Raw genomic sequence first — 25,407 nt, forward strand, 5'->3', positions numbered from 1 at the left:
CTGTCTGGTTTTTGAGATTTCAGATATTCGAATTATAGTAAAATCACTATTGGTCTGAAAATGCACGGAGCTACACTAGCATTTGCACGTAATAAAACCAAGTCCTCAATGCTTTCAAGACCAGGCTTTGCTAATCCTACTGATTACAGAAGAAGATAGGAGATTGGGAGAATGAAGCACTAAATTTTAATATCTTACAAACATACATTAACCCAAGAAGAAAGTATAGAATTCGAAGTTTCATGGAGGAACCCAGATCTCAACAAACCCAGGGTTACGAATCTCTTGCCTCTAATTCAATTATCTACATTGAAGTCTGGACTTTTTACAAGCCTAGAGCACCAAGAGGTGTCTTCCCTTGTCCAGCCTCAAAGTAGAAAATTAGCATGGCTAGCATGGCAATCCTAGCATGCTTGATCTCGGCCAACTTCAGTCTCTCCAGCTTCTCCACGTCTGGAATGTAGACGCCGTCCTTGATCGTGCCCGCCAAACCCAAGGGGTCAAAGAATTTGCCGCCTGGGTAACCTTGCTCCCCGGTGGAATTGGCAAAGTTCTCAGCAGTCTTCGACCATGGCGTGGCCCACTCGACTGATTGCGAGTCAGGATCAAAGAAGTCCACCCATCTTTTGCTCTCAACCCAGCCCATCAGGAGAAGCTGGGTGCCAAGGAGGGTTCCAAATGAGAATGGCGCAACTGCCCCAGGGGCAGCTCCGGCCTCAAACCATGGGATGCCACTCCATGCCTGACCGACAAAGATCCCAAGCACTGCAGCCATTGCCCACCTTCCGTGAATGAGCTCGGCTTCCCTGTACCATTTCAGGAATGCTGGGTCCTTGCCAAGTCCCAGTGGGTCAAAACCATAGTCACCTGGGAGCCTGCAATTGAAAATTGAGACAATGTGTTAGTTGACATCCTAGTTTTTAGAATGAGGAATTCATAAGAACTGTGAATTATTTGAGTGAGAGAAACTTACGACCCATCGAGCCACTCTGGGTCAACTAAGTTGCCACCACCTCTCACACCAGGAAGCCAAGACTTCTTTGCCTGAGCAGCAGCCATGGTAATCACCTTCCTTGGCCCAGCAGCACCCCCAACTGATCTGGCTCCAACAGCAGCAGACAACAAGGTCTGGCTTCTCTTTCCTCCACACAAGAAGGAAGATCCCAACCCATTTAGCACAGCACCAGAGGTAGCAGCCATCTCTCTCTCTCTAGAAACTAAACAGATTGGTGAAGGAAATTGTAGATAGATGGGGGGGGAGCTCAAGGTTCTCTAGCAAAAATGGATACCCGGATGGCTTTATCAAGTGTGAGGGAGAGATAATCTAAAAGGGGCTTGTGGAGGAGCCATGTTGGATAATGAAATCTGGAGAGGAAATCTAGGCTTACTTTCGTGGATAGATTTCGAACCAATGGGAGCTATTTCTCCATCCGCATCCCCATATTACTTCCAAAGCCACATGGACTATGCCTTTGCCTCTAATTTGGTATTGTCTTCTTCTACGCCGTTTCCACTTTTTAACTTGGAATATAAGCATGATACTGTATAAAAAGAAAAGGAAATATCGATAAGGAAAAAAGATATTTATAATCGCGAATTATGTAATTACTATATAATTATTTTAAAAAAAATAAATAAAACATGATTCACATAAAAAATATTAATTTTTTAATGATAAATTTAATTCTTTTTCAAAATAATTACGTGGTGTTTATGTACTTCACGGTTGTATGTAAAATTACTCATCGATAAGGATATGCCAAACAATTATGAGAGGGCCCAACAAGTGATTCAGATGTTGCATGTATTTGCACTCTTACTTACAATTTTACCTATAAGATTTCTTTTGTTAGTTTTCTTTTGAAATTTAAATTTCATGAATTTCAACACACCAACAACTCACATGTGAAGAAATAAATTTTTTTATAAATTTTTCTTAAGTATATTTAGCATTTTCCTATCAAGAACTATGACGTAGGGGTGATACCCGCATGGTGTGGGGTGGGGGGTACCCTCCCCACCCCGCTCCCTGCCTAGGCCAATACATTGGGTTTAAAAAAAATGGTCTAAAAATCTATTTTTAGACTCAAATTATAATATAATTAAAATAATAAATTAAAATTTATAAATATGAAAAGAACTTAAACTCATTAGAGTTAGATTTTAAATTGTCTTGACCTCCTAAGCCAACTTTTATATAAGAGGTCAATGTAATTCAATGACTTGAATATAATTTTAAGTCTTTAATAAATTGTATATATCTATATACAATATATTTATATATATATAAATAATAAATAATTATATATGTGGAGCAGGGTCCCGCTTGGGTCATCCCCCCCCCTACTATGACTAATGACCAATGACCGGATCGGATTTAATAAGGTCGGGTTGCTACCTTGACTGTGAGTGATATAATAGTGCAATATATACTTATAATTTTATTTACAATTTTATGTAAAAGACCTATTCTATTAGTTTCTTTTTAAATTCAAATTTGAAATTTTATAATATTAAGCATATCAATAACCGACAAGCCAGCATATATTATTATGTAAATAAAAATTATAAATACAAATAGTATTTTAAAAAAGAATATGCTTATTTTTTAAAATGTAATCGGTGTTCTCAACCCTTGAATTGTCATAGATGCTATCTTTTTTTTTTTTTTGAATCATCATAGATACTATCTAGTATATCTTTTTACGTGACGTGAGGGTAAATGTAATGTGGAAGGTGGTGAAGGGAACTAAGATCGAAGAGATCGATGATGAAGGAAAAAGACCAATGACATTCTTAAGTGGTTTTGTTCGAGCTTTGGTCGAGGTTTCCATCTTCGCAATCAATTTCGTTTTGGGAATCAGTTGCCAAGCCTTCTGACATGAAAATTTCATGAAATACTCTGCTCCATGTGCTGCCTCCAACAACACCTGGTAATATCTCCATTTTTCTCGAAGAAGCAGCAGCAGCAACTCAGCGAGATATCTCTCAAGGGCCTGTGCCCGCTCTTAGTTCTAATTCGTTTATTTTCATAATTTTTATTGATTTATCACGTCTAATCATTTCAAATTTTTTATAAATTTTTATATAAAATAAAAATAATATTAAAAAATATATTTTAATAATATTTTATTTAATTTTTAATTTTAATTTTAACTTATCTCCTCTTATCTACAAAACAGATTCACTCGTTAGGAACTTGATTGAAAAAACAATAATAGATAGAAAGAATGGGCACGTGTGACATACTGAAACAAGAATGGAGATCAAACAATCTTGTTTTGAACATCCCACCACACCAGAAATTCTATTTGTAGTTTTTAAATGGAAATTACATGTACAAACTTTTTATTAAATAGAATAAAGTATTATTTTAATAAAAATATTATTATAATTTTAAAAAAAATTAAAAATAAAATTAATTAGACTTATCCATCTAAGACCGTACGTAACATTGCTCCCACCACACACTCTTCGATGACGATCCTTGTCCTGCGTGAGAGCTGCATGAGATAGAAAGGTGGCAGCCCTCCCCTTCCTTTCGACGGGTTGAAATCTGGGCCACAACTCTAGAATTCCTGTCACAGTCCAGGCCTTTCGATTCAAAAATGCATTTTTCTTGTTTTCGAAACATTGAAGACGCGTAATTGATTCTTGGGAGGAATTCAGGATCATGATTTTCAGGACTTCAGAGTCCAATCGCCGTTGGGTTGCGTGGTCAAGATTTAACCGGACAATTGACTGGTGCTAGCTAGTTTGGTTCTGATTCCAACAAAAGAAAGATCGGAACTCCATAGTTTTGTTACAAATGCACGTTAGTTTCTTGCGAATTTTGAAATAGATTGATCCTCTTTTCTTCTTCTTCTTCTTCTTTTCTTCTTCTTTAAGAGTGGGAGTGACATTCCCTGGAACTCTTGTATTCATTCCCCTCCTACTTCCAAGACGTTGGCTTTCCTGCTGAGAAGCACTGCAAGTCCGTCGTCTTCAGCCGTTGATTGAGTTAGCCGAGTCCTGTGGGGCCAGTGTCAACCTGCTCTCACTATTCGTCCAATCCAATCACTAAAAATTAGTGGCAGACAATGAATGCTCAAATAATGAATTATCCGACGTCCAGTTTTACCTTCCCTTATCCAGATGTCCCTTTCAGGATTCGGACAAAATCTCCCCTAGTGGCACGCATAACGACCTTCTCGCTCTCCCTCTCGCTCTAACGAAGCCCAGCACTCCCAGAAAAGCTTCCTGTCTAGCTACTAGCGAGCCCATCGAGCCCGGCATTGAAGAAATGATTAGTCTCAAAATGGCTCATCTACTCTTCTTCTCACATTCTCCCACACCTCGCTCTTTGGGCTTTTCTCGATTCTTCCATTTCTCCTCCAAACCTTTCCTGTCAAATGAAATTTCTACTCCAATTCGTGAGCCGAAGCGAAGGCCGACGCAGCACCCGATACTTTCCAAACATATCTCACCGTCTGGTTCTTTGTCCGACGATTTCGTCATCTTGGAAACAACCGGTAGGCCATTAAAGTCTTTGATTCTTGTTAGCTTTGTATTGATTCTCTGTTTGGTAACTGAGAAAAGGAAAGGAGCAGTTGGCAAGTTTGAGGTTTGAAGATGGAATTGCTTTTCCAGAAAATATGAACACAATGCTAGCTTTGATTACACACTGACAATCATTTTTTTCTATTGTTCTTAACTTTTATCAGCAAACCTAACCGATTTTTAAAAATTCTGTTTTTATATCTTTTTAATTTCTCGCCGTTGCCGCATTTGGTGGTTTTGGCAGAGTGTTCCGATGGCAGTGTGCTTTTCCGGTTTGGAAATGCTAGTGAGGTCGAGAAAATCCATGAGAAAAAGACCATTAATGACTCTGGACATAATTTATGCAAACAAACTGAAGTGGACGACCTTGTTGATCAGATCTCTGAATGTAGAGAGGATGGTGATGTTCGTGATACTAATATTAGCGTGGTAGAAAACGTAAGCGATCCTATGTCAGAATTGAGGAAAGGAGTGTTCGAAGGCACTGTATCCAAATTGGCATCTTCTGCATCTGACTTCACTTCTGAAGTATCTGGTAGTTATGGTTCAGAAAGAAGTAGCATGGAGAATGCTCATATTGGGGTTGCTTGTCCCTCAATGGATGACAAGGATCTTAGCATTGATAAAATGACGAATGATGTAAACGGGGGAAAAAGTGATGAAGGTGACGTGACTGAGGTAATGGAAGTGTCCGCACCATTAGCGACCGAATCGATTCTAAATGAGAAGACAGCGGATGAATCTGTTGATGTAGATAAAATTGAAAGCTCAATAGTGGTAAGTCCTCTTCTTTTCTTAAATGTAGTGAGCTTTAACCTTGGTTTGTGCATTATTCATTAATATGGATTAGCATCCTAAAGTTGCTGCTTGAACTATGGAGCCTAGAATTAAAGAGTGATAGGTTTAAGAATGATATCAACTTATTGCATCGTTATGCTTGTTATGCTGTAAGAATTATATCAATTATGTATTTTTGGCATATGTAGCTAGATGAGAGTGCCCCTTCCTCAGAATGGAAGGAAGAATTCAATGCATGTGATACACATGGAAGCAATGTTTCTGGATTTACAAATTTTGAAGCAGTAAACTTGCCTTCCATCGAGAGTATTCCGACTGGGTATGCTGCTGTTTTGCCCTATCTTCCCTTCCCAGACATAATTTAACATTGTTTACATTTGGTGCAAGTGCATGATCCGGATGACTTTATTTGCCTGAGGCATATAGGGTTTTAGAAAAATCGATAGCATAGAAAGTGGTGCCCCTATCTTTACAGCTTTATTACTACTCATCTACTATTTTGTTCCTTGTGTTTCTTTATTATATATATGCAGGGAGGAAATATCTACAGCAGGATTTTTCCTTTACTCTGGTGCTGCTTCATTGCCATATCCCTCTAAGGTATCTTCTTAATTTCCTTCTGTGGCGTCCTGATGCTCAGTATTTGAGTATAAATACAGAAGGAACTTTAATACAGTCAAATGGAGAGAGGTAGAATTTAGTTAATCTCGATATTTATTTAATCAAAATTTCTACTGATTGGTTTCATTTAGTCATAGATCCCTATCTTCCTATTTATCAACTTTTTCATTTTTGTTTTCAATGTTAGATCTAATCAAGTTATGGATTACTGTATTGTTTTTAATAGGCTATAGTTTATTTAGTTGATAACAAGGCAATTGATATCGCTATATGGTTTTGATGTATGTTTGTATGCATGCATACATACATTTTTGCCTGTTTGTAGATTGATTGACTGCTAGATAAATGCATAATCACGTATTATGCTTTTTGGGGACAGAGTAGTGGTAGGGGTGTAAATGGATAGGGAATGAAAGGGAAAGGAGAAACAAAATCCATTTGGTCGGTGGGAGGGAAAATGTAAATAAGAGAAGGATGGGGGATAGAGGGTAGCTAAAGCCATTTCTGGCCCACTATATTCAATCTGCCCAATGGTAGGGGGATTCAGAACTCTACTTCCACCAAATAACAACATGAGGTAAGATCGACATGTTGACAGCAACAGGCTGGCTCCTTTCTTTCCTCCATCCTTCAACCAAATACAAGTGGGAGAGGTAGACTTCTCTTCCTCCTTTTCCTTCTCTTTCCATCTCCAACACCCCCCCCCCCCCCCAAATTTCTTTCTCCATCCCTCCCCTTCTATTGGGCATAGTTTTAGTCTGGATATTGGTTTATCCTGAAGACACTTGTGCAGGGGCTTTCATGTTTTTGGCTGAGCCAGTATTGCTGGTAATGAAAAGGAAAAAAAAAAAAGGGTATTCGCTTAGCAGGACATTACAGTTGAGCTTTTAGGTTGATGGGACTTTTAAAAGGGCTTCTTTTAAATATTGAAAGTAATCCTCTTGAATTTGAATGTCAGTTTTAGATTTCCTATGCTCTCGAATTGTAGGAACCTAGTTTGCTTTCAGTGTGCATAGGGCTTAGGGACTCCTATGTTGTACTTGGTCTTCTTGTTTATTCTGTTCTTTTGGTAAGAAACTTACATTTGAATACGAGTATCCTTCCGTTTCAGGAGCAATAAAAAAGATTGGTTAACCTAAATAGCTATTTATGTGATGTTTGGTTTAACTTGGAGATTAAGGACCAGTAATTCAAAAATTAATAATTGCCAGGCATTGACAGGTGGAGGAGATGCTTACTTCGTTGCTGTCAGGAACTGGCTTGGTGTGGCCGATGGAGTTGGGCAGTGGTCACTGGAAGGTATTCCTTTCACGATATGTACTTTTTCATAAACCATTTAAACATACTCTAATTTTATCCTTGTATCTACCGCTACAGAAGGGTCTGAATATTGATTTCTTTCATTTTTCTCTTGATGCGCATTTGATACTTCTCTCAGACTGAACTATGGCATAAATCACCTCTTACTATCCTATGTCATTTCACCTAAATTTAATTCACTCCACTTATTTTCATTTCTCCCGTAGACACAAATGTAAATTTAAAAACGTCTCTAACTGAACTATGACACAAAATGCATCTTAAAGGGTGGGCAACAGGGTAATGAAACTTATCACCGGCTGATGCTTACCCATTTCTATAAATGCACGTGAGTTCTCTTGTAGATCAAAAGATGTTACTTAAGTATGCTTGCATTTTGTAGTTCTGGCATTCGAGTGGTTGTAAAAGATAACCCCAGCCAATTGTTTTTTTTTTTCTTATCGGTAATCAAGAAGTTTTATTCATAAAAGTAGGCAAAGCCCAAGTACACAGAGAGTATACATGAGATAACCCCAGCCAATTAATGATATGAGATTGTTAAAGCAACTTGTATCTATCTTGTTACTTGTTTACAATCAAAATAGCCAATTACTGCTGTTGAAAACTAAGAAAATAAGAAAACTATTTTAAGTAGACATCAAATACTAATACTAATATTGTCAATGTTCATTTTCTTGTTAGGTGTTAATACTGGACTATATGCCCTTGAGCTGATGGAGAACTGTGAAAAGATTGTGTTGGATCCCAAAAGTGCTCCAGTGATCAAACCAAAGGAGCTACTTATAAGAAGTGCTGCAGAATCACAATCTCCTGGATCATCTACTGTTTTGGTCGCTTACTTTGATGGTCAGGTATATATTTTCCTGTACTTGAGAATTTAATTTAGGCTTCTACTTAACCCCTAGCGGTTGGGTCAAATGGTAAAGGCCTTGGTCTTGGTGGTATGCTCTCTCCAAGGTCCAAGGTTCAAATTCCACTGGGTGCAGACAATCTCTAGGGGCCATCGGAGTGGGGGGTTTTCCCCTTGAATTACCCGAGATGCATTTGCAGGAAACTCCTTGCCAAGGGCCTATGCACTCCTGGGATTAGTCAGGACTCAGGATGCTATTCCCAGACACCCAATGCCAATTAAAAAAATTTAGGCTTCTACTTTAATGAGTATCAAGAGAGTTTAGATGCTTTTTGCAATATATTATCCGTCCGAGGAATCAAACATGGATCTGCTCATTGATCCTCATTAGTGATCCTCTCTCAAGGTTTAGAAAATAAGTAGTTAGATTGTCATCTTGAATGAAATTCTACAGTCATTAAACTTTATTTTCTTGCTAACTAACCGAAATTTATTAAAAGAGACCAAAAGAAAAGGTGGACTTGATACTATTACAAGGGTTGAACCTGGGGAGAGAGAGAGAGAGAGAGATGAACTGCTGAAACTAGCGGTATGAAAAGTAGTAAGCTTTCAAATCAATACCCTTTGCAAACTGTCTCCTTCATGTAACAGCTTACTATTTGTCCTACCATTAGTTTCAGCTGTTACAAGAGTAGAAGTACCGAAATCCATTTACATAGGCAAAATATAAAAGCTGGATGTAAATTTTAGTACGTCTAATAGTGCCATCATGTCGAATGGTTAAGGAAAGCTGCTGGTTGTTGAGAAAGGAAATTGTTTTGCAGATAATGAGAACTTCTTTCCTTAATTCCAATTTTTTTCAACTTTCTTGCAAGGTTGTACATCAACTACTGCAATTTGAATTTACAGGTCCTGCATGTGGCCAATATTGGAGACTCAGGACTTATAGTAATAAGAAATGGTGCTGTTCTTAAGAGATCATCCTCAATAGTCTATGACTTCAATTTTCGGTTACAGATTAAGAGAGGCGACAATCCCTCAGATTTCATAGAGGTACATCAGATCAGGTTCATTTGTTGTCCTACCAAATCTTCTAAATAATTGTCAAGTCTATAATGCGTTTCAAATGAAGTAATCTTTGTTTGTTGAGTTGTGTCATATGAAGACTGATGACTTCTCATATGCATGATACTGCCGTGAGCTACAAATTGACGTCAACCATTTTTAGAAGTACTATAAGTTGTGACAAACTGTTCATTGGCATTATCATAAAATACTGTCTGAATAGTATCCTCGGGCAAACATGGATCACTTCATTTGAAACGCATTCTATATATCATTTAAACATTGATTAAGTAAATCCAACCCAAGAAGATTGTTTGAATAACGCTCGATAGATAGCTCAAGCAAATAGCTTAAATTGCTGGACAGAATGTGTCGTCCAAACTCCGAAGGATGTTTGAAAGAAAGTTAGAATGTGGTCCTAAAAGGTTAAATCAAACATATTGTGCCATTCAAATTGCTTTCAAAGCATGGTTCAAATGAGACCTTAAAAGAGATATCTTAGTGTCTATTTTAGTCAAAGTATGTTCTAATGTAGTTGGGTTTTTCAATAATTGTTCACAAATTCTTTAGAAGTATAAATGAATTAAGAGCGTTGTTTACTAAAAATATCTTTTGAGAATAAATGCCCTTTTTCGACGACAAGTGGTGGAACGACCTCTCGATGTACTTACTGCAATCAAAGAATAAACGTGTAGTCTAGGTGTTCCTTTTTGCTCTGATATCCGATGCCTAGGACGTTGTGGCCAAGAGCCATTGTCAGCTACTGTTTTTTTGGATTGTACCCCAAATTTTTTTAAAAGTTCCCATACTTTTTTGTAGGATGGTAACCCATAGTTGTTGTCTCCATTTGGTTGTTTTATTTTTTTTATTTTTGTTGTTGATACCAGAAAGACCCTTTTTTCCTTATTCATATCGGCAAGGCCTAGCCGGATGAAGTCTGATGGTTGGTAGTGAGAGGACTTTTAGTACCTGCATACCCAAAAGGGGGCGCCAATTAAAACATCCATTTGATTTGTTCCATCTTCTCTCTTAGCAGAGGGTATGACACCCCAACTATTGAAATTTCTGTATGTTTGACTTTGACCGTGCACGTCTAAGTTCAAAAGTTATGAGAGAGAGAGAGAGAGAGAGTTATACTACAAGTATATGCTTATGTTTCAAGGATACAAAGTTAATTTATATGGAGTTTTGGCTTATAACATGTATGTTTCAGTGCTACAAGATTGATCTGGATGAGGGAGATGTGATTGTCACTGCAACTGATGGCCTTTTTGACAATTTGTACGAGCTAGAGATTGCTTCAGCTATATCAGAGTCACTGCAAACGAGTTTGGAACCTCAGGTGCACATTCTCAACACTGTCTCATTTATGTTTTCCAATGATTATCTAATGCGGTAAATGAGGACCAAAAACAGGAAAAAATAAAGAAAAGAAGATAAGTGTTAAGCATTAGTTATAGCAAGCCATGCATGTGGCACCGTGTCATAACAAAAAATCATATGGTGCACATAATGGTAGTTGTTTTGTGGTTGATAGCGTACCATTGCTGTTCTTTTCGTGGTTCGTGTATATGTACCCCATCTGCAGCAATTCATTTGATAAATGTCAGAGTTCTTGTGAAGATCAAGGAAAGGAACTCTTCTTCCTTGGTAAAGAATTCTTGAATAATTTTGAACCTAATATTACAACATATATATGTACAGTACTATTGTGTTTATGGACCAAAGTTTTAACACTTGAAAGTCAAAGTATATGTCTTATTTTATAGACAGGTTTTTTTTTTTATTAGGATTCATTGCAATAATGACCTTGACCCTTGGCCATCCACTATGATACAATTTAAGTGGAAATCTATGGTCCAGCCTTACTTAATAGGACCTGTGTGCGCTAAGATACATAGATGGTTTACTGATAACCTTGCATTGCTTTCTAAGATGCCAACCTTTTGTGGCTCAGGATATAGCAGTGTACTTGGCCACGAGAGCTCAAGAGGTGGGGCAGTCAACACGTGCAAGGACTCCATTTGCAGATGCAGCCCAGGCAGCAGGGTATGTGGGATGTACTGGTGGCAAGCTCGATGATGTGACTGTCATTGTTTCATTGGTGCAAAGGAGATCCAGCTCTGACTCGCAGTAACCTCTTTCTCTCCATCTTATTTCATTTGCTCCATTTACAGATACCAAAATTCCAATCTTTTTATTATGCTGAATGTATATATATATGATGCTATTCACTTCAGTGGCTGGATACAGAAAATCTTAATTATTGCATGAATGCCAATATAATCTGATTTTGCTTCATTAGCAGGCTGAGACTCTTTTTAGACCTTTGGATTTTACACACAAGTCGTCATACTGCAGTGAACAAGGAACTCACCCGATTAGAACAAGTACGAATTAGCCGTGGCATTTCCAGTCAGTGGATTAAATATACACGGACTTGACACTGATAGTTAAGATGCCGTGAAGTTGAGAGCAAGGTTCTGTTCTTTGATTCTAGGTTTTATTGCTATCGATATCTATACCAGCAGCAGTTAATGAGGCTTGGATTTCCTTAAATTGAACGCCTAAACATCAGACGGTAGTTAGTTTTGAGAGCAACACCACGTGCCTGCCTGGCTCGTTTGCATTGCATGTTCACAATCAAGCATTCATCTGCCCGCCGGCCCATCAGCAGTTGAACTGATAAGGCATTGTTTTGTACCTTGTACGCTTGTTTTCTCTTCAACACAAGTACTAATACCACATTGACAGCTTCAAACAAGTCACACTTGAGGGTTTTATCAGGGAAAAAGAAAGGAAAAAGTAGATCATGTCCTTGAGGGCAAGTGGCTCATAGAGTCATATGTTTAAAATTGGGTTGGGAGTGTTGGGACCCTCCACACAACACGCTTTGTAACCGGCTGGTGGAATCGCCATCTTGATGTTGCAATGCCACGGACACAGAAAGGCCAATTGCATCAAGTTGGTGAAGGAGCCCTCATCATTGATTGACAAAACAGAATCTCGTTTGAGAGATCAAAGAGATAGTCTACACTGCGAAATGCAAAAAAAAAAAAAAAACAGGCCATAATTGAATTTGGGTCCACTCTGTAGAAATTACATATGTGATTCACGAGCTCAGTCAACCCCAATTATGACGATTTGCCATGCCTATGTATATCATTATTCCGATTTGGAAAGCCTGATTCCTACTGTTAATCTTTTATCCTCCCTCCCCCTTTCGAATCGAAATATCAACCTGCCTTTTTGAAGACCAAAACTCCGCATTGATCGGCTGCATCATAGTCCAAATTCCTCTTTTTCTTCCTCTTTTTTATGCTAACCCAATTGTATACAAACTAGAAGAAGCATAACCCAATCATATAAGCTTAGTGAGAAAACTTTAAAAAAAAAAAAAAAGGGAGAGAGAGAGAGAGAGAGCCCAATCATTAATCCCTTAGGCTGGCCCATAAGCAGGCCGAATAAATCATGATTTGATGAACTTTAACATAATAATAATGAAAGTAAACACTCTAATTGCAACGTTCAAATGCTTCGTTGGACCCTTATCTTTTGGCATAAAGTGGTTTGAAATGCGTGTAGGGGGAAAGGGGAGTAATAGCAAAGTTAGATATATTCTTTATTATTAAAAAATTAATTTATATTACTCTTTTTTTTAAAAAAAACTGTACGATATTTATCACTATTTTTTACAAAGTAATAGTAATGGAAACGACATATAATGGACCCCGATTCATCAACATGTCCTTTCGGCCACTGCGACTGCCAAATACTTTATAATAATCTCTAGCTTTTAGCTTTAGCTTTGCTCCCATCTATAAATTAATAAAAAAATTAATTAAGCAGTAACAAGTTCAACACTTTGTATTTTCTTTTTATTTATTGGTGTGCTCTAAAATAACTAAAATATCAATATTTTTTAATGATATATATTATATATATATACATGAAGTTGACAGCTGAATGGACTATTGAGAGCCCACTGCATGTGTGTGATCCAGCTTTGCACTGCATTCCTCTCCTCTCGCAGTTACTGTGCTGTTAGTGCGTTGGAAGACCAGAAGTCAAGACCTTTCTCCAGTATCCACTAGTCTCCACAGACAAAGGTCTATAGTAGGGGTGTAAAATTACGTTAATGAGTTGTGTATCAAGATATATTTATATATATATATTATAATATATAAGATATATTTGAGTTAGTTAAGTTTAACATAATTTTATATAAATGTTAAAATCATAATATCTATAAAAAAATATAAAACTAATTACAAATCTAAAATTACAATCTAAACAATAAAAATATTAAAATTAACATTCTAATAATTTTATTTTTAAATATAATGATATAATTATTATTTTAACTTTTTTAATGAGTTATAACATGTCAAAATAGATTGATCCGTTATCAAATTATTAAATAATCTTATTTTGATTGATCAATTTATTTTAATCCTTAAAATTAAATCTTAATCTACTTTTATTATATTATATTTATATTAAATTAACGGATGTTATCAAACATGGACACTCATAAATTCTATAGCAACTTTAAACACAGCATTAGGAAACCTTCACATGTAATTAAAGCTGATGTTTCGACAGTTCGTGCAGACAACAAACAAATCAAATTCAAATCTTGTAGCCGTTTCCTTTTAGCATTGATTGCAACATACAAATTACAAATTAATATCCGTTCCGGATTGCGGAAAATTGGGACCTTTTTTCTATTCAAATTTCGAGTCATTTATGTCTGCTCAAGGGAAAAAAAAAAAGGGCCAAAAAAATAGTCATTAATGTCTAGCATAGCATGCTGTCATGAATATTTGACACGTGTACAAACAGCCTTCATTGCACCGATTACTGTGCCCCCCCTTGTACTTTAGCCAGAACATTCTGTATCCTCGTAAAATTGGTACGCTTTTCTCTCTCTCCTACTTGACTACAATCTCCCTTTTCTTTGCGCTGCCAAAGACTCTCATCATCAAATTCCCACTTCCCTTATTTAACGCAACCCCCCACGATTCCACATTCCCCACATTCTCCCAACTCCCTTCTCCAATCTCTCCAAGAAGCCATTTTTCTATCTCTGCTCTCTCTCTCTTTCTCTCTGTGTGAAAGCAAAAATGGCAGCAAAGCTAAGCCTTTCTCTAGTTATGTGTGTGTTGGCCATCTCGGCCGTTGATTTTGCGCAAGGTGCGTCCTCACAACACGCCCCAGCGCCGTCCGTGGACTGTTCCAGCCTGATCTTGAACATGGCTGACTGCTTGTCCTTCGTCTCCGAAGGTAGCACCACAACCAAGCCAGAGGGAAATTGTTGTGTTGGCCTCAAGACTGTGCTCAAGGCTGATGCAGCCTGCCTCTGTGAGGCCTTCAAGAGCAGTGCTTCTCTGGGTGTGGTCTTGAATGTCACCAAGGCTATGGCCCTTCCCGCTGCTTGCAAAGTCTCTGCTCCCGCAGCCGCAAACTGCGCACGTTAGTGACTTTTACGATACTCCACTTCTAAATTTCCTTTATTTTCCTTCTTCATTTTTACTGAGGTTGCTTTTCAGAAACATTCTCCTAACGGTTTTTTTTTACCTCAGATCAACTTGTTGTTTTTATTTCTCTTGGAAATTTTAATGTTTAATTATCTGAGGACTGAGCTTGACTGTTGATATAAAGTTTTGCCATTTGTACGGAGGTTTCTGTTTTTATGGGAAATCTTCTGTGGAAGAAATTGGAATTAGAATTGCTGTCGTCGTCTTTGTAATTATCATATTTGTCTGGACACTTGAGTTTGTGTTTGAATTCATTATTTGATTATGTGGGGTTTTCTTGTTTTGCAGTGTCTTTGACTCCTGCTGCTGCTCCTTCTGGTATGTTTTGTTTTGATCCTGATCTTGACTGACCCTACCGAAATTTCTTCCTGCATATATATTTACCTTTATCTTTATCTAGAAATAAAAATTATATTCAGTTTTTACTTCCTCGTAAAATTATCAATGTCAATTTGAGTACTCCTTTGATATTATGAACTTGTTTGATTCTAATCTAAAAGGTGAAAAAACAAACGCAAAATTGAAATTATTCAGTTGTTTATCAGTGGCATTGATCTGATTTGGACAAAGTTTTCCTCGAAAGAATTCGTTCGAGCAAATTCTTCCCAAGTTTCTAACCCATTGTCACGTCTCCTTTTGGCATGTGAGAGACATGACAACGGGTGTCCCGTCACTTCTCAAAAAAATTGTGATGGTTGATGTGTCCTCCTGATTTGGATCAATTGTAGATGAGAAATACTACTTTGCCATCTACCCGCTCGTGTGTACCGCTTGTCATTTTAATTTTTTTAATTTAATGATTAGGAAAATAATTTTAAATTTATTAGTGTATTTTTTTATTTTTTCAAAATATTTAAATATATTTAAAAAATCTAAAAAAAAAATTTAAAAATTAAAAATAAATTAACGATATAATTGAATGGTGCTACTCAGTCGGCAGAACACCGCTCATTATAGATTTGGTTATGGTTATCATATCTAAGAAGGAAAATGCTTTACCGACAAAAGGTGGTCACCGATAGTGGCTACCGAAATTTTTTAAATTTTTTTTTATTTAGTGATTAAGTAAATATTTTTAAATAAATATGTGATTTTTTTTTATTTTTAAAATATATATATATTGTTTAAAAAAATGGTGTAAGTAAAAGTGAAAAAAAAAAAAAAAATTTAAGTGATCGGTAGAGAAATTCGGTGTGGACGTAGCAACGGGACTTTACAGATTTTGTTTTCGTGCAAAAGAACAAACGAAATTAAAAAGCAATTTAAAGGACATTATTTAGCCCACTCAATTCATGTGCTCCCCACCAAGCAAGATTACATGCATCTAACCCCATACAATAGACCCTACTGATCATTGAATATTTAAATGAGTGAATTCCATAATTTTTTGTATCTGGATATTGAGCTTTTCATCCAGCGGTAAACATCTAATGGGATAGCTTTTGTCCGACTGCTAGGTTGCATAACTTTTTCTGTATTTTCTTTGACATGCTGTGTTATTTTCAGCATTGTTATGGACTCTTCATGTTATAAGCATGGATGGGAGTTTGTGGAATTCTTAGTGACATTCTTTTTCTGAATCAAATTTGAAATTTTTAAATACTGCCTTTGCAGTTTTGTAGGATCTGTGTTCTTGATTCTGTTTGCAGTCTTGGCAACTTTCCTTAGTTTTAGTATCCTGTCTCTATGTCCCATGAGTTTATGATCATCAGGTGTACTTATGTAGATTTTCTTTCCTTGTTAGTCACAAGAAATCTCTGTTGGTCCCCTGTGACACCCCTTTGCGCAGCTAAACTGATAAGATAACGTAAAAGGCCGTGTCATAAACGGATGCATTAGCCATTCTGTTGTTAGGGGACCAACATGACATTGCAGGGACTTCAATTTTAAATCTTAAAGAGTATGAATGGAAGAGCTGGTGCAATTGGTTTATAAACTTATTTCATATCTTACTACCATATGTATTGGTTGTGGTTTCAGATCTCTCACCGGAAGCTTCTCCAGTTTCGGTTGCTGCCCCTCCCGAGGCCACTTCTGGAGAGAATGAGATAGCACCGTCTCCAGCTCCAGGGAGCTCCGGTTCTTCAGTGCTCGCTATTTCAGTCGGATCCCTACTTGTTGGCTTAGTGGTTGCATCATTTTCTAGTTTCTGAGCTGCTGCCAGTGTCAATTTTGTGAGAGCCAGAAGAGATGATCCGAGGGAGAATTGTCTTGTTTATCTTAAATTTACTTATTGAGATTGTGTACGAGGAGTGGTCATGACTAAAGTAGATAGAATTCATTTTGTGGACCACTTGAGTTGAAACCTGCTTCAAAGTTTGGATTATTTCTGACAGTTTTAGTGTGTCTTACCCATTTTTTTTTTATCATGCCTGTTCTTTGAACTCAAACACAGACGCGCACCGGCACAGCACAAAGGATGGCATCCTTAATGCTACTGGTTTGGCTACACATGAGACACGGATAATTAAAAGATGAGTTCTTAAGTTTTCAAATGTGATGTTGGTGGTGTTGTTGCAAACAAAGTCCAAGCCGACATCTTTTATTTTTTAGGTGAATTTCTCAATTATTAAAGCCCATCATGCCAACGCCCATGCTAAAGATGAAAATGCAAGTGCCTTTGCCAGCTCGAGCTATAGCTAGCCTTAGGTGGCCTCGATTGTTGGATCAGAATTTGTCAAACCCAAGCTCAAAGTAAGTTTAGTATAAAATAGCATTGGGCCACACAATCGACTTGAAAGCTGCCTTAGTAAAAAGTGGATTGACCCCACATGTTTGCATGGCCCAAACCTAACACATTTTGTTATGTCGGAATCAAATTAGAGTTGACTCATCTATAATTTGTAATACAACTGAACCGACTCAAATTACCATCCCTAGATTTTCTCTGAACTGCTGCTTAATTTCATAACAGGTTCCAAATTTTCTTAAGAAAAATAGGAATTTGACCAAATATAATGGTCGGCAAGGAAGTTAACATTCATGCCTCCCTCACATGCATAAGTTGTATCAGTCAAAGACTGAGGGCTTGTGGGTCTTGGCGCTGTGTTCAGATCCCTTTGTTTTGGAGTAGAAAGCTCATGATTCTGGTCGGCCCTTGATGCATGACATTAAACAATAACGGAATTTATTGCCGTTTCATATAATTAACTAGAGGTTTTTATATATGTATATTTATAGATGATCCGTTCACAAATTCGATATCTTTATTCCCCTTGTCCAAAATACAAAAGATTAAGGGTCCATTTGGATAGTAAGATGAGATGAGATAAGTTGAAATGATTTATAAATAATAGTGAAATTATTAATTAAAATTAGATGAAAAGCGATATTTAATTCTAGAAAACAAACAAATTAAGTAATTATATATTCGTTTTCTAAATTTAAAATAAATATAGAAAAAATATTGCACGACGTCCTTATTTGGCACTTATATATAGTCCAGCAAATAATTCATTAAGGACAAGACGGCCAGGAGTACGTCATGGGCAACGCTCTAATTAATTTTGATTAATGAATGAAACAAAACTAATTTATTGATAAATAAGGGCGCTTTGAAGGGATAAGGGAGTGTACGTACGTACGTGGCCGTGGGGGTTAAAATTAAACAATTACTTTTAATTCGTTAGTCTGAATTGACGTCCGACGTTGTCACATTGGCCCTAAGTCCAACCCAAAAAAGGACAAGATCAGGTACTGTCCAAGGCTTGTATTTTTTTAATGATGGTGCGTCATGTATACGTATATTTGAGCCCTATGAAAATGCATACGATCGAGATCCGTATTTTGTATGTGTACGTGGTCGTCCTAGACATCGTCATCATGATCATGAACAATATCTTGGCGATTATATTAAGGTTTCGTTTGTATTCGTAATCCATCTCAACTCATCTCTTCTCATCATTACAATTTTTTTAAATTCTCACACAAAATATAATAAATAATTCAACTTTTTTAAATTTTAAAATAATTTTTTTAAATTTTTACATAAAATATAATAAATAATTCAACTTTTATTCTACTATTCACAAATTATCTCAATCCATCTCAACTCATCTCTGAATCCAAACCACTTCTAAGTACCTCACATTCAACGACAAAAAAATAAAAAAGAGAGAGATGTAGTCTATTTACCATTTTTTTTAATATATATATATATATACAAGCTTCCAATAAACTTTCAAAGATCACGCACGGCCGGTAATTGATTAATGCAAGAATAATTTTATATATAATTGTAAATTATGTAAATATCACATAATCGTTTTGAAAAAAAAAAGTTTATTATTAAAAATTTAATTTTTCTTATATAAATATTATATTTTTTTTATTTTTTTCAAAACGATTATGCGACAATTACACAATTCACGATTACAAATATTTTTTCTCTTAATATAATAATGTGGAATAAGGGTCATCCCTCTTCCAAACAAATTATTTACTTTTTAATTAAAAGGATCTCATATTTATATATATTATATATATAGAGAGAGAGACAGAGAGAGAGAGAGAGAGAGAGGGAGGGAGAACAAATCCATATCCAACGTATGTCTTTTGATCTCATTAATACTAATTACAAAGTCCATATATATAGATATAGGAAAAGTCTTATTTTAAGTGATTTTATTAATACTAATTACCATTTTGATTTGGATAATGCTACATACAGTTGTGAAATGCATAAATATCGTGTAGTCGCTTTCAAAAAGAATGGAGTCTACTATTAAAAAATTAATTTTTTTTCATATGAGTCTCATATTTATTCATTTTTTTCAAAACGACTGCATGTCGCTTGCACACTCACAACTGTAAGTTTCATTTCTCTTTTAATATAATAGGGAAGTAATATATGAATGTGTTATATATAGCTCTAAATCTTTCTTTATCGTATAAACAAAGGAAAATGCATGATAAATTATAGATGCGACGACACGTTTATATGCACTATTATGCTGAAGAAGAAAATATTGTAAATGAGTGAGATCAATATTGTAAAAGAAAATTTCTTTTCATTAGTCACTATTCTCTATCTCAAACTCTAAACTTCACACTTACAAAAAATATATAGATGTAGAATGTGAAAGTAAATAGTGACAGATGAGTATAATTTTTCATTCTAAATATATACGAAAAATGAAATCACTGAAATTCATAAACGAATATACGTACTCTTTATACTAAAAACTGATATTACATATACACTACGTATATACTGCGTACGCTGCATGCTAATTATAAGAATACAAATCTAGACGTCACTACAAGAAATAAGGCTTTTTGCGGCGATTTTATGTCTGTTGGAAATAAAATCGCCGCAATAATCTTTAATTGCAGCGATTTTTTACATCGTTGCTAATTTTTTACATCAAGTTAGAAAATGGACTTTTGCGACGATTTTTATACTTTTTCCAACGAATAAATTCGCTGCGAAAACTAGATTGGTCTTTTGCAGCGAATTATCAATTTTAATGACGAAACATTCGCCGGTAAAAGTAATATCATTTTTTGCGACGATTAGTTAATCGCTGCAATTACAAAAGTGGTCAGTTGCAGCGATTTATTGTGTTTAACTATCGCCAAAAAAGAGTATTTCCAGCGATTTTTAAAATCGTCGCAAAAGTAAAGGCTGCAAAAAAGACTTATTTGCAGCGAATTTCAGTTTCGTTGATATACCATTAATATACCATTACATGAACTTTTGCGGCGAGATTTTAGGTATTTGCGGCGATATAATATCGCCGCAAATAGGTTATAAAATTAAATTGCCCGCTCCTTCTCCATTAATTTCCCTCCAGCCGTTCCCCTGCCCCCCCCCCCTTTCCTCCCCTTCTCTCTCCCCAACTCATCCTTTCTCGAGCACAACCCACGCCGGTGAGCACAGTCCGGCTCCAGCGACCCCACCACACCGCTGCCACCTCAGCTCGAAGGCGACCCCCTCCTTCTCCCCCAGCCCCCGCCGATCTCTCTCTCTCTCTCTCTCGAATTTCTCTATATTGCCGCCACTAGGGGCGCCGTTCGCCACCTCACACTCGTCGACGCCGTCGCCAGTCCAGCAGCCCGAGGCCCTCGCTCTCTCCCTTGCTCTGTTTGCAACCCAAGAGCTTGGTATGCATTTTGTAGATTTGCTTAATCTAGATTAATATTTTGATTTCAGGGATGATTTTAAGGTTTTGATTTTCTATTGTTGTAGTAAGTGCTTTTCCATTGTATTCTCTCATTTTTTCAAGTTCTTTTTTGTTTTATTGTGTATTTACAATCTAATCAGTTGAATGGTGCTGAAGTTTTCCTTGAAGGCTGTACGCTTTTGATGTTCATTGCAACTCTTTCTTCCCAATGTTTGTTCTGCTTTATGGTTTATTGTTCTTCATTCCTGTATTGGTAGCGATTTTGGTCCTGTTTGACATAAAGCGCTTTATGTGGTTTATGGATAGTATGTGACGTAAAAGGCTTTTAAATATAATTCTTTATGAATTTAACTGATCTATACCCACGCTATAAAATTCCATTTAATTTAAGCTTCCTTAGAGTTTATTTTTTCAGATAGTTCCACCAAAACTATCGCCTGCTTTTTAATAACTGTTAGCTCCGCCAAAATTATGACCTGCCAGTTATAAATAACTGTTGTACATGAGTGCAACGTGAAAATTTTAAGCTGTGAATATCCGAACAAACTCGTGTGTGAGCGAGAAAGCTAGAGAGAGAGAGAGACGGAAGACATGGATTACCATACATTTTCACTCGGCACCAAGATATATGGATTTATATCATAATTGGGTATATAGAATTTACATGAAGTATATATATAATATACTGATTGGAGTAATTAATATGTTTCTGCAAGAATGAGTATTTACTTATTAATTCCAACTTTGCTCCTATATAAACACGAGTATTTACCTATTTGAGGCAAGGTACGTAGAGGCCGGACATGACAATTATTGCAATTATGTTCAGTGTTTCTTCTTTTCAGGAGTTGCGTGAACCTGTGTTTTCATCCATATGTCTTCAACTGAAAATTTTCAAAGGCCTCAGATACTGCTTCCACCTGTATGTAACATTTATGTATGGTATAATCCACAGTAATTAGTAAGTAATATCCAAATTATTACCACATTGATAACATGGCAATATATATGATCAGTATGTCATTTTGCACATACCAGTTCCGGCTTCTTCGAGTACACCCTAACTCATATCTTGGTAAAATGCAGGTAGCAGGTGGCTGATGCGGTCATCTTGGATTGGGAATGTTTCATCGCTCTCGTATTCCTGAAAAAGGCCAAGCTGTTAATTCTCCAATGTGCAGGTGATGTTTTGTCCTCTAGAAGAAAGATTGTTTCTCCATTAATTTACCTCCAACCAATAATTCAGTTTCAAGAAGGATTAAATTAGTGCCTTTAAATTCAGTTTCAGTTTTACTCAAGATAAACTTGATTACCATCCCCAATGCATGTGTAAATATTCATAATGTCATTTTTGGCAGGAAATCATGATGCCTTGCTTGTTTTATTGCTGGTGTTTATATCTGCTATCATCACAAAAAAGATACTGGTCTTCTAAATTCAAATGAGAGTATGTTTTTTCTGCATTGGTACTTTTTTTATGTGGAGTAATCATCTCCATTGTTTATATTTGAGTACTCTTGAAACTTTGGAAGAATGATGCATGGCTACTTGGAATTTTCCTTCTATAAAATTTCAAGTATGTAGATAGTACGCTTTAGTTTGATATATGGTGTGTAGTGTATCATCGAATGGCTTTGTTTTATGGATGAGGGAATTGTGTATTTCTTGGCAGTGAGGTTTTCTTGTTCCTTTGTGTAGGTGGGTGGATGAAGTCATTCCCAATGAAGTTGTTGTAAGAATATGATATATGTTTCCAAGAAAAAAAAAAAAGCGAGACTTTCTTGACACTTGTAAGAATATGATATATGTTTCTTGTTCCTTTGTGTAGGTTTTCTTGACACTTGGACTATGCTCTTTCTATATATATATTTTAGAGTGTCTTGGGAATTTCTATGCATAAAGCGAGGCTGAGATTGTCTTCATTTATCTTATATATATATTTAGTGTTCCATACTTACTGAACAGCCATAAGCATGAAGCTGTTGGACTAATTATTGTTAATGATTAGGACTGGATCCCACCAATTGACTTTGTTGCTCGAAAAATGTTGTTGGTTCATGGGTGTATTGTTTTAATGGCAATTATAACTTGACATTTAGTGACTTATCTTTCTTTCTTGAGCAAACCAACTGCAAAGAATTTATTTTGTGGCTTCTTTATCAATTTATTTATCTATTTTTTACTTCCACATTTTATTCCGGAGTTGGCTATTGTTTGTAGGCATAAGAATAGAGGAAAAACTTCAGGATCAGGTTTCTATTATAGAGTAAATGAATTGACACTTGGGTATAGAGTAAATGAAATGATTGTTCTTCTTGAAAGAATATCATCTCCATTTACTATTGAGAAATTAATGGTTTATTATTTATTGGTTAATATTTCAGTTATTGAGTTGGGCTAGGATCATATTGTGGAATGGTGGTTTCATTCTCAAGCATGGTTTATTTACTATTTTTTGGTTTTAGTTTTTTTATTCTTAAGCATATATTATAGTCTTTTCATTTGAGTTAAGGAGATCATAATATGGTCATATTAGGGGCAGAGATCTTTCCAGAGAATGTCAAAAGAATTTTACCTTACAGATCTGTAAGGTAAAATTCACCCACATGTGGATTTTTTTTTTTAATTTTTTGAAATAACATTTGCGGCGACTGAATTTCGCCGCAAATAATTTTTTGTCAAATAAAACTATTTGCGGCGACTAAATATCACCAGAAATATCATTTTACAGTAACAATTACTCGCTGCGAAAGAGAATTTTATTTTGCAGCGATTTTAACCGCTGCAAAAAATAGTATACAAGGCGATTTTTTAGCGCGCTGCAAATAATATGAAGGTATTTCCAGCGATTTTTGGTTTATTAGCGACGATATAAAACGCTGCAAATACTTTTTTTGCAGCGAAACAAGACTGAAATCCCAACGTTATTTGCGGCGAAATTAATAATATTAGAAGCGAAAAAAATCGCTGTAAATAAAAATTTTTGGCGACGAATTTGGTATTTCGCTGGCGAATCTTTTAAAAGACTCTACAATTGCGACGAAAGTCCGGCGCAGCATAAATCGCTGCAAAAAAGTATTTGCAGCGATTTATGGTGTTATTTGCGACGAATTTAAGCGCCGGAAAAGGCCCTGTTTCTTGTAGTGCGTTATGGCTTTTGGAAAAAGAATTAAAATTAAGATTAATAGTCGTTCAAAAGGGAAAGACGTACGTACGTCGACTGTATACAAATACAATGTAAAATAGTTCAAAATTAAACGTAAAATACTTGCGTACATCTTTATTGTGAAGAAGAAAAAAGAAGCATTTATATTAATTTCTTCTTAAATATTGTTATTATTCTGAGCCCTTATCCTACTTCCCCATGAATCGACCTCCTTTCCGGCCATACGGAAATTGGACCTCCTCCTCAACTCCAGAATTTGTTCTTGCCACCGGCTTCTCGTACCATGCAGATCATCATCGTTAATACCCATATTCTTGAATGTTCTCCCAAAACTTCCGAGGTCCAATAATTCGCAGTCATACTCTTTGCGCAGCACAGGATCCAACAACGTCCGGTATGCTGCATTCAGTTTGACAAACATCCTAGTCGACTCTTCCTTCATGGGAGGAGGACAAACATCAGGGTGATATCGGAGAGCCATGCTTCTGTAAGCTTTCTTTATCTCGTTGATGCTGGCGTTATTCGGACTCAAAGAAAGGACCTCGTAGAAATTGGCCGCGGTATCGACGTGATTTTCACCGGCCACTTTGGTACTACTGCTAGCTCTGCATGAAATATGAGCAACAAATTGCACCCGAGGCCGTTGCCGTTTGCTGGGAAGTACTGGAAGAGAAAGGAAGGGTTTGGCGCCAATGCTATGGCTAGAACTCAGCAAAACAGCCATGGCCTTTTCCGATTATATTCAAACGGTATATACATATACGTAGGTGACCAGGGTGTGGTGTGGTGTGGTGTGGACTAGCCGATAAAAGATAAGAATTAAAGTGGTAGGACTAGGCTTGAGTCGTCGTTACATTAATATATAGGGAAGGAGGAATCATCATGAGTACGTTGATAATTCAAAATGTGTTTACGAAACTTGACGCGTTTTCACCTGGTAAGTATCGAGAGTTAACTTTGTGATTAGAGGTCATCGTGTGCATGTGGTCAGCGTCAACGTAATATCTTTCTTTTTTTTTTTTCTTTTTTAAAGTTGGGATATCATGAAGACTTGATCTCCAAAGATGGGACAAATATCATTGACCCACAAAGCCACAGGTCTACAAGGCTATATATATATATTAATGGCCGTCAATGATAAAAAAAAAATATATATATATATATATATATAATGTAATTGCTTTATTTTTTATTTTTTAATCTTGAAGTGTATTTCATAAAATCAAGATTAATATTATAATAAGCATAATATTTTAGATTTATAATCGAACCATTAAATTTGATGGCAAGATTTTGTTCGGGTAATATTAACTTTATTATTATTTTTTTTATTATAATATTAAATGATTGAAAAATAAATAAATAAATAAAATTACTATATAC

General features: G+C 36.2%; 4 protein-coding genes across 6 annotated transcripts; 2 read left to right on the forward strand and 2 right to left on the reverse strand.

The window, feature by feature from the left end:
- Positions 1–35: 35 nt before the first annotated feature.
- Positions 36–1,389, reverse strand: LOC109007089 (chlorophyll a-b binding protein CP24 10A, chloroplastic). The gene is made up of 2 exons (XM_018986627.2): positions 974–1,389; positions 36–875 (listed from the first exon to the last, which is right to left on the reverse strand). The coding sequence occupies exons 1-2, from the start codon at positions 1,198–1,200 to the stop codon at positions 326–328; spliced, it is 777 nt and encodes a 258-aa protein (XP_018842172.2). The 5' UTR covers positions 1,201–1,389; the 3' UTR covers positions 36–325.
- Positions 1,390–3,525: 2,136 nt separating this feature from the next.
- LOC109007087 (probable protein phosphatase 2C 71) lies at positions 3,526–11,767 on the forward strand. 3 transcript variants are annotated; one of them, XM_018986621.2, is made up of 10 exons: positions 3,530–4,511; positions 4,784–5,316; positions 5,526–5,656; positions 5,871–5,937; positions 7,170–7,257; positions 7,960–8,129; positions 9,038–9,181; positions 10,407–10,535; positions 11,151–11,326; positions 11,499–11,767. In XM_018986621.2, the coding sequence occupies exons 1-10, from the start codon at positions 4,283–4,285 to the stop codon at positions 11,635–11,637; spliced, it is 1,806 nt and encodes a 601-aa protein (XP_018842166.2). In that variant the 5' UTR covers positions 3,530–4,282; the 3' UTR covers positions 11,638–11,767. The 3 variants fall into 3 exon arrangements, with proteins under 3 accessions (XP_018842169.2, XP_018842166.2, XP_018842167.2); XM_018986622.2 differs by having other exon boundaries at positions 11,502–11,767; XM_018986624.2 differs by lacking the exon at positions 9,038–9,181 and having other exon boundaries at positions 3,526–4,511.
- A 2,380-nt stretch (positions 11,768–14,147) lies between these two features.
- On the forward strand, positions 14,148–17,068 carry LOC109007088 (non-specific lipid-transfer protein-like protein At5g64080). Its single transcript, XM_018986626.2, has 3 exons — positions 14,148–14,668; positions 15,022–15,051; positions 16,714–17,068. Exons 1-3 carry the CDS (start codon positions 14,320–14,322, stop codon positions 16,884–16,886), a joined length of 552 nt encoding a protein of 183 aa, XP_018842171.1. The 5' UTR covers positions 14,148–14,319; the 3' UTR covers positions 16,887–17,068.
- Positions 17,069–24,181: 7,113 nt separating this feature from the next.
- Positions 24,182–24,748, reverse strand: LOC109006982 (chaperone protein dnaJ 20, chloroplastic-like). Its single transcript, XM_018986447.2, has one exon. The coding sequence runs from the start codon at positions 24,746–24,748 to the stop codon at positions 24,182–24,184; it is 567 nt and encodes a 188-aa protein (XP_018841992.2).
- Between the last annotated feature and the right edge of the window lie 659 nt (positions 24,749–25,407).

Source organism: Juglans regia, chromosome 13 (genome assembly GCF_001411555.2).
Source record: "Juglans regia cultivar Chandler chromosome 13, Walnut 2.0, whole genome shotgun sequence".
NCBI classification, from domain to species: Eukaryota; Viridiplantae; Streptophyta; class Magnoliopsida; order Fagales; family Juglandaceae; genus Juglans; species Juglans regia.